At 40.4% G+C, this 14,638-nt stretch overlaps 1 protein-coding gene across 2 annotated transcripts in view; it reads right to left on the minus strand.

Moving 5' to 3' along the window:
• The window catches only part of PCDH10 (protocadherin 10), a 62,602-nt gene extending 48,052 nt beyond the window's left edge, over positions 1–14,550 (minus strand). For both annotated transcript variants that reach the window (XM_081811867.1, XM_006727164.3), the window contains exons 1-4: positions 11,052–14,550; positions 9,420–9,478; positions 8,774–8,880; positions 545–850 (exon numbers count right to left, since the gene is read on the minus strand). In XM_081811867.1, coding sequence (XP_081667993.1) covers positions 545–850; positions 8,774–8,880; positions 9,420–9,478; positions 11,052–13,682 — 3,103 coding nt within the window. In that variant the 5' untranslated portion in view covers positions 13,683–14,550. The remainder of the gene's footprint in view (positions 1–544; positions 851–8,773; positions 8,881–9,419; positions 9,479–11,051) is intronic.
• Positions 14,551–14,638: the final 88 nt, after the last annotated feature.

The raw sequence follows: 14,638 nt of genomic DNA on the forward strand, positions 1-14,638 counted from the left end.
TGTTTCCATCACATAGTTCCTCTGATTCCGGTCAGAGACTTACTCCATATGAACATATTACTAAATTGGGTTGAATGGTCAAAGTAATGGCTGCACTGATTTCCTAATTTAGCGTAAAATGTTTAATGTCACTATGGAAAAAGGATGATTATGCGATAATGCTGGCATCAATAAAAAAAATGAAATCTCCCAGTGACTCAAGTGTCAAGAGATGTTTTTCCATCTTAATTAAGCCCTTCAAAACACATGGAAATCAAGTCAGCAAGAGATCAATATTCAAAGGAAATATGAAGCACATTTGAAAAATGTTTTCAGCATCAAAAGTTACGTTTGATTGTTGTCAACAACCATGTCCTAACACAGGAACCTGTCTTCCTGTTGAGTATATTCATTTTTCCATAGTAAAGTACTGCCTGCATCCGAGAGTCACTTTTATCTTTGTTTCTGAAAACAACTTGAACTCTATTTTTACTAAAAAGAATGGCATGTTGAACTTATTCCCTCAAAGGGAATACTTTGATAAAGCCTTTTATGTAATACTTACTCAAATATGGTGGTTTGTAAGGCGCTCGTGTATTAGACAGCAGTCCATCCAGCTCCTTCCTCTCCAGAGTGTTGTGAAGGGCCTTCTCTTTGCCAAAGGTGGAGAAAGACCTCTCCGCCCCAGGCTGGGCTTCTGGAGTTTCAAACACCTCAGTGTCTGGAACAGAGTCCATGCCAGGAACATGCAGATTGCTGCGATAATCAGCAGCTTGGCGTCCATCAGCAGGGACAAAAGAAGGCATCCAGCACCGATCTGAGTGGCCCAGGGCTTTGCATTCCTCAGTGCAGTTGGAGAAGAGATCCATGCCTGTAAGCAGAAAAAAAAGAGAAACTACAGGTTCAGGTTTCGCTAATGTGAGATTACAGGTGGCATAAAGGGTGCTGGGTGAATGTGCTTTGCCAAAGTTTTCTTGCCTTAACCTCACAGGAACCAAAAATGTCTTTGTACTATTTTCCAAAGGGTTAGACTTCTAGCAAAGAGGACCCTGAGGAAGATGTTTCTAATATTCTCAGAGTATCGGGAAAAAATTTTGGCTCTAAATTATTTAAATAACCAGGGAATGGTGAGTAGAAAAAGAATGAATATTTTAAAAAATCTCTGGTGAAATTCATAATAGAGACAAATGCAAAGTGTAAAGCCTTTATAATTCATAATCTCTAATGATGATAAGGCATCCAACACTTTTTTTTCCTTAGAGACAAAAACATTAGAACTATGTGAAGCACAAATGATGGTATTTAGATTATGAAATCTGGACATGAAACAAAAAGTGAAGTTCAACAGAAATACGGCACACATATTGATAAACAAATAAATAACAAGAATGAAACATTTCTTGAGTGGTCAAGAGCATGCTTTCTCGGGTTCTCAGAAAATGACCCTAAAATGTATATGTCAATGACATTCTGGTAGCCCATATTACTACAAACCACTTATCATTTACCACTGCAGACAAACCAAAAACAAATGACTGTAATCAGTGAAACCAAGGTAATCAAGTGTAATGTGAGTCAGCTGCAGATACTATTGACAAATACCTTATTACTTGTTCCATATTGGAAAACACTTGTCCTAGTCAACACAGAACTGTTTCCCTATTAATCCGAGAATACGAAGATTTCAAATGACATCTTCAAGTTATGTTGTCTCCCACAGATTGACAAGACTATTCAACATTATCTGATTATGACTCAAGAAAGTTTAGTTCTTAAGCAAAGCATAACAATTTTTGAGCATTATAAAAGACTTTTTGATATTCATTTTGGTAACTACCCCTACTCAGAAAAACAAGCACATAAACCCAAATCACATTTTAATATTTTTCTAAACATACTAACACATTTATTGTGCATGTTTTTAAACAGGATTAATTGAAAGTAATTTGAGTATGATTACTCTTATAAAAGAAACTCTCAAATGCATGAGTATGAATTTCTTTTTTTTAATCGACAGACTAATATTTATTTAATGAACCCATCTGATTGTTTCTCCTTATAAATACCATTTGTGATTTGAACTCCTGAGTCAGGTTTAGTAAATTCCTGATGGCATTGTGTCACAAACTGCTTTACCTGTTTGTGTGTATATGTTAATATCTGCATATATAAAATACAGAAAAGATTTTTTTCAGAGTATTAATCTTCTAGATTATCCACAAGTATTTTGGAGTTCAGAACAGTTAATTATGTAAATTATGTTTAAAGAAATAAAATGAAGCTTCTTATCATATATTAATCTCACTTTATGACTTTTTTATTTTAAATTAAACTATGTATAATGCCAAGTCTGACTTCGATTATAATGTTCCATTGATAATTGTCATGCATAAGCCTGGAAATAAATTACTGATCAGTGAACTGTTGAGGAACTTAAACGTGAGCTGAAACCAGGATAAGGAACCAGACTAAGAAAGCATGTAAAACACGTCAGTGTTTTTCTAGACACCAGAATAGCTCAGTTTTTTTATCCTATTTCTTCAAGGAGATAAGTAGAAAGAAAAAGAGTAAGGGAAGGAAAATGTCCCTGATACACAGTGACATACCAGGTAGGTAGAAGCTATAGAACCAGAGAGATTTATAGTTTTGTTTTGTTTTGTTTTGTTTTTAGATTTTATTAATTTATTTGACAGAGAGAGACACATTGAGAGAGGAAACACAAGCAGGGGGAGTGGGAGAGGGAGAAGCAGGCTTCCCACTGAGCAGGGAGCCTGATGCGGGGCTCGCTCCCAGGACCCTGGGATCATGACCTGAGCCTAAGGCAGACACTTAATGACTGAGCCACCCTGATGCCCCTGTATTTTGAATACTGTACTAGAAATGCTCCCTATTTGCAGTGTGATAGAGAAAAAAAAGACTTGATAAATGAAACTACTGTTAAAAGTCAAATTATGATGACCAATCATTTGTTTGAAAATTAAATTCAAGGCATAAAATTTAAAGTTGGTGGAATTAATTCAAATATTAAGATTGAACTGCATTATTATACCCTAACAAAGATGGGTATATAATGCAAAATTTGGAATAAATGCAATTTTCCTCACATGACTGATAAATATCATTTTAAACACTACATGGGACCATTAATAATCTTTCACATCTTTTCGAGCACCTGTACCCAAGGACTCTCATATTTTTAAATAGGATCCTCTCTCTCATAGAAAAATTTTAATAAACTAGTCTTTCAACATTATTAAGATGCTGTTTGATTATGTTAGAAGGTACTTTCAATAGAACTTGTTTTTATATATAGTACATATTCAATTGTGCCCATTTTCTTCTCTTGAAGTTAATGGTTTTCTGGTTTTCGGCTTCTGTAGTTATTAGAGGTGAGTTAAAATTCCCTTAGATGATGTAATCAAGTTCTCATGAGTTGAGAACCTGTGCAGAAAATATGTCATGTGCATAACAAGAAAAATGAGAAATACGATAAAGTTTTTGTTGGAAGAACAATTTTACTTGACAGAAGGAAGAAAACACTTAGAAATAATGTTCTTAATAAATTTATGAACTAGTCCTTTTAAAGTGTGATTCCCATAGTAATAACACACAGCTTTATATAACCAGAATGAGAGTTATGGTGTCACAAATTGTGCATGAAGATAATTCACCAGTTTTACTGATAATGCAAGTGTACTGATTTCTCATGAGGAAAAAAATATCAGACACAGAAACAAAATTAGAAGAAAAATAAAAAATAGTACTTCAATAAATTTCGAATCATTTGCCTTTTAGATATATAGTTTGAGAACCAGATAAGTGATCCTATTATCATTCCTCATGTCAGGGAGTCACTAAAAGACTAACAGTATTTTACCTTTTTTCAATTATCTCCAGTCCCATTAAATATATTATTTAATCACCAAATAAGCAGAAGTATATTGAAGTTTTGTTATGATAAATGACTACATGATATACAGGAATGCCAGGTATTATAGGGCAGGTGACATATTAAAATGCATGCCTTTCACATTGCTCTTGGAAATTTTTAATAGCTCAAATTGAAAGCCGAAGAGAAAATAAATTTAACTTGATTTTTAGTTTTTCTTATTCAAATGTCCTTACTATAGAACCTGTGATATTTGTACAGCAGAAAAATACAGGCCAAACCTCAGTTTTGAAGTTTTGGTATTTTCTAAGAAATATCTGAACATATATAAATATATATAATTTGAAATTTCTTCTCCTAGTTATTTATTTTTCCAACTTCTCAGAAATAATCTGTTCTACAAGGCATGACAGCTGACGTGATAGACTGCCTGTTATGCAAGGATATATTTAGAGAAGTTTTAAAATACATATTTTTAACCAGCAAGTAACTTGTTCCTTAGAGTCAGAGGCAGTGATATTACCACTGAGAACAAATTGTGATTTCAAAAATATTATAATTGTATTCAAGTTGTGTTGTTTTCTGATAAATGTAATAATATAAAATTACAGGTACATTTCTTCCTCATGCACCTTCATAAAAAATGCTTCACTTTTTATTCAGCCTTCATAAAAAATGTTTAATTTTTCATAATTTGATAAATTAATTTTAAAGAAAATCAATACTTAATTTTTGAAGAAATTTCCAATCCTCCTTTAACCACTTAGCACCAAAAAATGGAGAAAGATCAATTACAAACACAAAAGTTGTGTAATTTTTAGGAAAATATAGCTCATCGGCAGATATTTATCAACATGATTCACTCATGAAAAAATCAAAACATGTACATCAAAATTTCTCCCTACTTATTCAAAATGTTCGTTTTTCTCCAATTTCTCTAATATTTTGTCATATATTTTTCCAATTATAAATCTTTCTGTAACATCAATTTGTAGTTCAGATTTTCACCAGAAACCTGAATAAGCTTTTGCAAACCATCATGAAAATTCAATTTATAAGTCCAGATGCTAATCTGCCAGTATCTAAATTCTTACTGGAGTTGGGAAAGGGAAATTTGTACTTAACGATAAATCAAAAATTGTCTTGCTGATATTGTAGTAGTTGTGCAATGGCTGAACACATTTCATGATATACTTTATCTACTAGTTTGAAGATACTGACAATTCAAATCACTTTTTTTTTTACGTATAGCCAAATTTTGACCACGTATCATGTATCAATCTCAATAATTAGTTAAAAAATAAACACACTTAGAAGCTAAGTTTCCTTGTAACTGAAAGAAAAATTTACAAGAAGGAGCGACTTAACAATTTTCAGGTAAACTATAACAAGTAACATTAACAGAATCACTTATTAGGGTTATCTTCTTCAGTATGTTTTTTATGAAGGCACAATTATTAAAAATGAACTGATAATTCCAGGAGTATGCATATTGCAAATATTTAATAAACGAGGCAAAAAAATTCTTACAACTAAATATATCTCCTTAGACTACCTACAATAATGTTAAAATGTTTAAGAATACACAACTAAAATTTTTGTATCAGTATGGCAAATCAGAAAAAAAAGATCTTTTAATCTAACGATATACTAAACAAAATTGAAACTATTTTTTTAAGTTCACTTTGACTCTTTTTTTGGCTATTTAAGCTGTGATTAATCGGATCTTCCTCCTGTGATGGTTTATGCATACATTTACCACATCTCCCTGGACTTCTGCCATATCTAACCAATACATCAATAGTGCACTGAAAAAAACGGAAAGCACCTTGACAAGGCTATGGAAAGAAAATGCCACAGAGCAGTGGTCAAGCCGAAGAATTTCACACATGGAGCCAGGTGCAGTAGAAAACTGAAAAAGCTTATGTGATTCTCTGTGCAGCTGCCTCCGTGTTTAAAGCCCTTCTATGAGCAAGACTGGTGATGGCAAATTACTTAGAAAGGAGAAATACAAGGGGGGTAGCGGAGAAAGAACAAAAAAGAAAACTATTCACAGAAGAATAAATAGAAGGCATATCTAAATAAATGAATACAAAGTAATGCTAACATAGAAAAAGAAATTGAGAATAAATAAAAAGTTAGGAAGTTTAAACAGGTGAAACACTAAGCTCAATATTGTCTATAATGTAATATGGAATGAGGTACAGACTGAAGGACAGAATTCAGGGTCTATGTGTTTCTAGTATTATTTTTCCTTGATAACCTGCTGTTCTCCCCCTAAAAATTGGCTGAGTAAGATTTGCTTATTGTTATGATTTTTTTCCCCATATCGTAAACCTGGAAATAGATGTGCTGTGAATAATATTTCCTAAATATTACAAAATTGGAAAGTCATTAATACCTGGCTTTACAAGAAAATAAAACAGATGTACTTATTCACCTGAAATGGGTTTAACTTTTAGGAAATACTATAGCTACTTGCTATGAAGTTTACGGTACACAACATCAGTATGAACTGGAGAAAGTCATTAAGTAAATGCATTTCAATTCTCTGTATTTAGGGCTTTATACCTAAAGAAGAAAACACTTCAAAATCATTCTTACAATAAAATTAGACATATTAAATCTGATTGCAATTCAGCACACAAAGGTGAGATTACTTCTTAATACAAGTGTGTCATTACAATTCTCAAACAGCAATTACTGTGCTCAGTATGTTTCAGCTGCCCTAGAACTGCCAATGAAATACAAAAATAAATTCATTCTGTAATACTTTTCACATGTAAGAATGTAAAGATAGGGAAAAATTTTTGCCATTGATAAAGAAAAATACAAACTGCCTTGCTTTTTAAAAATGTTTTCCAGAACACAGTTTGGCATTTTAATTTTCCTTTTAATGCTTTGACATCTCAAATAATTTGAAAGAAACATTACCAAAAATGGCAACATTGAGTCCCTGAGAAATAAAATAGCTACTGGGAAGGCGCATTGATAAGAATCTATTCCCATCCATCTTCCAAATATAGTACTTTTTGCAGATGTTTATTCGTTTCTTTTTCTTTGGTTAGGTTATTATAGCTCATTATGTCTGAGGGACTAAACTAATTGAAATGTTCATTGAGACTTGAGTGCTACAGAAAAAAACAAAGCAGGGGGTGGGGGAGTGGGAAATGAATAAAATGCACCCAAGGATACATGCAGCAGATACTATTTTAATATTAAACATTTTGTTTTAAAAGTTTTAAAAGGCTAACTTAAATCAGAAACCCTGAAAAATGAATAGGAATGAGCAATTCTAAACGTACAGCTTTTTAAAGATAACGATAAATCATATGCCATATATAGGCCAAAAATGAAAGGGACTTTGTACTCAAATATAAACTTCTGGCAAGATCTGGTTTGTTGTCAGGTTCCCAGACACTAAATAGATGCTCTGTTCACTTAGCGTGAAGGCCCGCAAGGGGCAGGGACCTCCGGGGATTCTTGGCAGTTCTCAAGTCTCATTAGGTCTGCATATTAATGACTTGCAGCAATATAAAGAGACCCTTGAGCAGCCTCTTTCTCCCCTCCTCCTGCCTGTGTTTCCCAAGGCTAAGGCAGCCTCAGACACAGCACACATTAGCCAAGTGAGAGGCTTGAGGTAACCACTGCTGCCAGGCGACCATGGGGCGGGTACTGCCCTTTGACACCCTGCCTCGGCACCATTCAGAGGTCCACCAAGTGTGTTCAGGAATGTGTGCTCTCTAGGACCAAGGTTACCTTGAAAATGAGAACTCTATCACTCTGTGGTTACATCATTAACCAAAATAAAGCTTAAAATCAAGTGAACAGAGTTGAATCTAGAGATGGCCCAATCATGGACATTTTTATAAGTTACGAAGGTTAATTTGCCTTTCCATTTATTTACATGTCAGAAAAACACAAAACTCAATCAAAAAAGGAAAAGTAAAAAAAAAAACAAACCAAAAAAACAAGCACCCTTCTTAGTTGAATTGCAAATGAAATAGTAAGAAAATCCAACCATTGTGGAAATCATTTTCATTATTATAAGGTATATATTTCATTTTTAATAGTGTTTTCTTTAAGGATTAGTAAACAGAGTTATCAGCATCCTATAAAACTTAACAGTTAAATTTATATAGAAAAAAGTAAAATAAACAATGTAAAATATATGTATCACACTGCAACCCCATCAGTGTCTATTGCTAACCTCATATACAAATACACATGGGGTTCAACTTTTGACAGGTCATGGACCCTATTGAAAATATGAGGAAACCTAAGGTGCTTGAGAAAATACACACTATCAAATGTTTATTAATGACTTGAAGCCTAAGAACCCAGCATTGGAAATCCTGCTTTCAGCCTATTCATGACTTTTAATCACCTTTCTTTCTCCCATTCAATACTCAGTGGCTTGCAAAACCCATTGCTCTCGAAAGGGAGAAATTTGGATTCTAGTTCCCAATCATCCACTTATTCTCTGTGACTTTGGGCAGGTCAATCAATTTCATTCACCTTCAGTTACCTCATCCATAAACAAGTCTAATAATACCTTAATTGACTGAAGAGTAAGACTGAGGCCTGGACCAGGTGAGAACGCTCTAGGTTTTTGTATGTAATATAATTGCACTAAAGAACATTATGTAAGGAAGATATAGCTCATATTCTATCATATTTCCCAATAAATCTCTAACCTTACCCAAAGGAACATTAGATTTTTATAATCATCTTTGAATATACAATTATCAACATAGGATGACACACCATTTTCCTGTGGACTTACTACCATTAAACCTACAGAAAATTCCCCAGGATATCATTCTTTCTAGAATGACTTTTAACAACAACAACAACAACAACAAGAAACTATAAAAGTCAGCATTGCCCTTTGAACACACTTACCAGCTGACTGGCCGCGATTGGTGGCATCATGATCACTATCTCCCTGTTCACTGTCTCCATGACCACTGTCCTTAGAGCTTACTATGTCGGCTTCTTGGAAGGCAGAACTAGAAGTACAAAAACGTGAATATTAGAATAAAAAAGGCAAAGAAACACAAAAAACATTCTTCTGCCACCACATGGTCACCAATGGTGCTGCAGATTCATAGACCTCTGGGCTTTATTTCTGCAGAAAGCTAGTTTCATCACCTTAAGCCTAATTCTTTAAAACTGAGCAGAGCAGTCATTTTGAGCCTTTAAGGTATGTCACGTTAGTCATTATTCTATGATTAGAGTTTTGTTTATGTGTATATCATTTTCATAAAAGAGAGTATTTATTCACTGGGAATAGGGAGACTATCAGAAGCAGTGTGAGTATAAATTGACAAAATATTCAAATATATTCAGTAAGTTGTATATAGATGGAATATATCCATATTTTTAATATATTGTCTAGGAACCCCAGCATAATCAGTATTTATGTTTTGACCTAGCTGGAGATCTTATATTTTAATATTGGATAATACACCTAATTCCTAATTTTAGTAGGTAGGAAATTGTCCACACATCAAGCTAGGGTAAAAAAAAAAAAAAAAAGAGTCCATACCTGTTAACTCGGCGAGGTCTGTCAACTAGATAGCTGAGCTCTGCTCTCTGGTGTTTAGTCTAGAAAAAAGATAAATAAATCAAGAGCATTTGAATGCTGAGGGCTTAACTAGTAGTCTTCTTTTGAGGTTAGGAATTGAGTTTCATTTAAGTACTGTGTACAGTTTTATGAATTTTCAAGCTATTCTAAGGCCTCACCCTAGTGATTGCTGGGTAAGGGAACGGCAATATGCAGAGACACTTCAGTCTAGATTTTCAGTAAAGGTTAAAAAACATTGCAAAAATAAAAAAGCCAATTTTAAACGTGTGTGTGTGTGTGTGTGTGTGTGTGCTTAAGGAGAGATTGCAAATGACCTCATAGCTAGGGCTCATAAACTATTGTCCCTAATAGAGTCAACCTAGGTATACTCTGCAGTCTTTCAGCGGCCTAAAAAAGTGTTTAGGTGCATACTGGTTGACACAAGAAAAACAGCACGCTCAATAAGCAAAAAGTTTGGATATTTTATGGAATTATTTTGTTGTTTATTTTCAAAATGTGCTTAAGATACAAATGAGCTGTACAAATATTCATGAAAGTCAATTAATAATATCTAAGACTCAAATAAATAAAATAACCTGCCAAGAAAAGAATTCATAACCCCCCCCCAGACTTTTCCCCCTCCAAATACCCTCTGCATTCTCCTCCCCAACTCCACCATCCACACACCTTTTCTGGTCCAAACTTTCTTGTACATAAATCAACTCTGTTCTCCCCCTCCCTCCCTCCTCCCAACTTTGCCACTTCGCCATCTTTTAAAAAGAAATCGGAATTAACAAGCCAAATTCTTTGAGGAAGAAAGCCAGCAGTAGTGATTTATCAAGAACAGTGGCAAAAGGTGATTATTAGCTAAAAGATATATTTAAGGTAACAATTGTTTAAGCCTTCCGTTAGTTTACGCTTACAGGGGTTTGTGCCAAAGCAACTTCATTCAAATTCACACTGTGTGGGCGTTGGGCTTCAAGAGCGTCTGTAAATGCTGTCCAGAGCAGAACTGAAGGCTTTTCTGCAACCCGAGTTCAGAGGAAAAGATCTGATAACTTATTCACTAAAACATGCATTCGAGTTTAGACAACTGTGCGAAGTTAAACAATCTATAGCTTACTTTTACACGCGACTGAAAGCATCGATAAACAAAGCAAACAGAATTAACTTTATTAATGCCTGGGACAAACGCAAAGAGAAAAAGACCTTTGCCAGTACCAGAAAGTCCCTCCATCGCAATTCCCTCGCTCCCCCCGCGCACTTTTCCCTTTACCCTCAGATTTCTGAGAAGGGAAAGGACTGAGAAGGGGTTAGGATTTTAAAGGAAGAATGCCAGAGGGAAGAAGGAGGGTCCAAGGTGGCAAAGCACCAAGGGGAGGAAATGAAAGTAAATGTGGAGGGGTGGAGCGCAGAAAATTAGGGACAACACGAAGTTTAGGTTACATACGAAGGGGTGGGATAGCCTCCCCCCAATTCCTGCCCCCACAGAGATACAAATAAGTTAATATCCTAAATATAAATACACAGTGCACCAGAGATACAAGGGCCGGGCTAGAGGAGGCTTTCAGATGGAGGAGATGAGAGATGGTGGTCCTTTCGCTTCAGCCTTACCTCGTTGGACAAAATGCTTCCGTTGGAGATGATGTCGGGCTGCTGGTCTGTGTAGCCGGTGACGATGGCCCCACAGGGGTTGTGCTCAGTGTCCGTACTCCGTGAAGGGCTGCAGGGCTTAAGGAACATCAGGTCGGTCTTGGCGGACTCAGGGGTCAGGCAGACCTGGTAGCAGTAATTCTGGTTGTGGTGGTGGGAGCCGAAGCCCCCGGACTCCTCCACCGGCACTTGGGCCGGGTTACTGGGTACATTGGAGCTTTGCACCAGCATGATGTCCGACTTGCTGAGTTTCTTCTTGCGCGCCCGGGCTTGGCGGCCACAGCAGGTCGAGCCCCCGCTGCCACAGCAGCAGCAGCAGAGGCAGCAGTCGCTGGCTAGACACGTGTAGATGTTGAGCTTCTTCTCTTTTTGGCAACGCACGGCAAGCACGATCATGGCTAGCAGGAATATGAAGGACACCGAGCCCAGCGCAATGATGAGAATGAGGGTGAGGTCCAGCGAGGTCTCCCCGCCGCCGGAGCGGCTGGGGCGCTGATGCTCCCCTGGCCCCCCGCTACCGCCCCCGCCCCCACCCTGGGGCTCCACAGCTCCATCCACCAGCTGCACCACCAGTGTGGCAGTGGAGGACAGGGGCGGCTGCCCGTGGTCGCGCACCTCGATCACCAGCTCGTAAGGCCGCTGGGGGTCGCGCTTGGCCGGCACCCGACGCGCGGTGCGGAGTTCCCCGGTGCGCCAGTCCATGCGGAAGAGGTTCATTTCGTTGCCCCGCACAATGCTGTAGGTGAGCCGGGCGTTCTCGCCGTCGTCTGCGTCCACTGCCGCCACGCGCGTCAGCAGGTAACCCGGCTCCGCCGACCGGGGCAGCACCTCGCGCGCTGGAGTCCCGTTGCGCCCAGGCAGGGGCGCCACGATGGCAGGGGCATTGTCGTTCTGATCCACGATGAGGATGTTGACGGTGGCGTTACCAGCCAGAGCCTGGGGGCTGCCGGCGTCCCGAGCTTCCACTTGGAAGCTGAAGTCCTTGAGCTGCTCGTAGTCGAAGGAACGCAGGGCGTACAAGTAGCCGTTCTCAGAGTTGATGGACACGTAAGTGAAGACACTCATGCCCTGGATCTGGCACTCGAGGATAGAGTAGGCTAGCTGGGCGTTGGCGCCCTCATCGCGGTCTGTGGCGCTCACCGCGTAGATGTACGCGCCCGGCACGTTGTTCTCGGTCACATACACGTCGTAGACGGGCTGGCTAAACCGCGGTGCGTTGTCGTTCACATCTGACACTTGTACCTGGATCGACTTACTGGTGGAGAGCGCCGGCTCACCCCTGTCCCGAGCCACCACTGTTAGGGTGTAGGAGTCTCCAGCCTCTCGGTCCAGGGGGGCCTCGGTCACGATGGTATAGTAGTTCTTGAAGGAAGACTTGAGGCGGAACGGCACATCCCCCAACAGCTCGCACTGCACCTGCCCATTTTCCTCTGAGTCGCGGTCCGTCACGCTAAACAGGGCCACCACTGTACCCGGCGCCGCGCCCTCGCTCACCGCCTCCTTCACCGTGCTGAAGCTTATTTCTGGCGCGTTGTCGTTAGCATCCAGTACTCGCACTAGCACCTTGCAGTGCGCGGGCACCGCGTTGGGGCCCAAGTCCTTGGCTTGTACGTATACTTGGTACACTGGGCTCTCTTCATAGTCTAGCTCGCCGCTCACCTCCAGTCGGCCGGTGCGCGGGGAGAGTCCAAAGAGCTCCCGCGCCCTGGGCGAAATGTGGCTGCTGAAGGAATACACGACTTCGCCATTCTGTCCCTCATCTGGGTCTGTGGCGTTGAGCTGGATTACAAGCGTGCCCGGTGGCGAGTTCTCTGGTAGAGACACAGTGTAGACGGGTTGGTCGAAGGCGGGGACATTGTCGTTGGAGTCCAGCACTCGGATGGTGAGTAGGGCAGTGCCGGTGCGCTGCTGTTGGGGTGGTAGGCCCCCTCCCCCGCCGCCTCCCCCTCCTTCGCCTCCTCCTCCCCCTCCTCCCCCGTCCACCGCGGTCAGCACGTAGCGGTGCACCGCTTGCTGCTCTCGGTCCAGGGGCTTCTCCAGCACCAGCTCGGCGAATCGGTTGCCATCCCCCTGGGTCTGCACGTCCAGGGAGAAGTAGCTGTTGGGGGTTATCTCGTAGTCGCGCAAGGAGTTGGTGCCCACGTCTGGGTCGAAAGCGCTCTCCAGGGGGAAGCGGGTGCCCGGCGTAGCGCTCTCAGAGATCTCCACCGTCAGGTCCGGCTCTGGGAAGGAGGGGGGGTTGTCATTGATGTCCAGCACTTCGATCTCCACCCGGAACAGCTCTAGGGGGTTCTCCAAGAAGACCTCCAGGTGCAGGACGCAGGAGGGGCTCTGCTTGCAGATTTGCTCGCGGTCGATCTTCTCATTCACGTACAGCACCCCGGTCTCCAGGTTGAGGTCCAAGTAAGGGGTCCGCGAGTTGGGCACCGTTTGAAACCTGCGAGCTGAAAGTTTTGTAATGTCCAAGCCCAGATCTTCAGCGATATTCCCCACGAAAGTGCCATGTTCCTGCTCCTCCTGCACTGTGTAGTGAAGCTGGGAAAAGACTCCTTCCACCATCCAGAGCAAGGCAAAGAATAATAGCACAATCATCTCCAAAGGGAAAGGAAGCAGCTTCCCGCAGCCAGCCAGCCACCCAATCTCCTCCCCCACCACCACGAAAAAGAAAATCTTAAAAAAAAAATACAAATAAAAGTGCGCTATGTGGGGGGCTCCTGTGGCTTTCTGTCCTTAAAAATCTATTCCTTTTGCTTCATTTTAGGGCTTCCCCCAATTCAGCCTCATTTTTCAATCTTAGCGCAGGAAGGGTGACAGGCGTCCCCTTTCCTCATCTGTAATCTTCCCACTGACCAATTAATAAAATAATAATACAATAGTCAGCGTCCTTTATTCCGACAGTCTTGGCGCAACGCGGCGCTGGCAAATCCCAAGGAGGAAATTTCGATATTTCAAGACTGTCCTCGGTTTGTCTTCTTGCTGATGGGAGGAGAAGGAGGAGGAGGAAAAGAAGGAGGAGGAGAAGGAGGGGGTGGAAGAGGAGGAGGAAGATGAAGAGGAAGAGGAGAAGGAAGAGGAGACGCTGCTGGCACCGTTGAACATGCCTCAATGTCAACGGCTGGCAAATGCAAAAGGGCTTAAAAACAGCAAGAGAATTTTGTGCCGGAAAAACATAGAACGGCTCTGCAGCATAAAACTTTCATTCTCTTCATTTCTCCGGATGGATGTTCTTGGCATTTTCTCCTCTTTCGCTCTATTTGTATTTTTTGGCTTTCATAGTTTTGTCTCTCTCTGTCCTCATCTCCACCATCATTTGCCTCTCTATAAGTGTGATGAGCAGTTTCTTTCCTGCTGTTTTCTTCCCAAGTCTCTTTCCCTCTAACCAGTCTCTCTTCCTTCCAGTCTTTCCCTCCTCCTGCTTCAGCCCTAGAGCCTGTGATCTCGGCTGGCAGTTTCTGAGCTCCGAGCGCTCCGCTTTTCTGTTTTTGCGCAGCGCCCTCATTCTGCCAACCAGTAACTGAAGAGCACCACCCACCGAGCCACCGCTAATT

Source organism: Leptonychotes weddellii, chromosome 2, assembly GCF_054177405.1.
Source record: "Leptonychotes weddellii isolate Sample4059 chromosome 2, ASM5417740v2, whole genome shotgun sequence".
NCBI classification, from domain to species: Eukaryota; Metazoa; Chordata; class Mammalia; order Carnivora; family Phocidae; genus Leptonychotes; species Leptonychotes weddellii.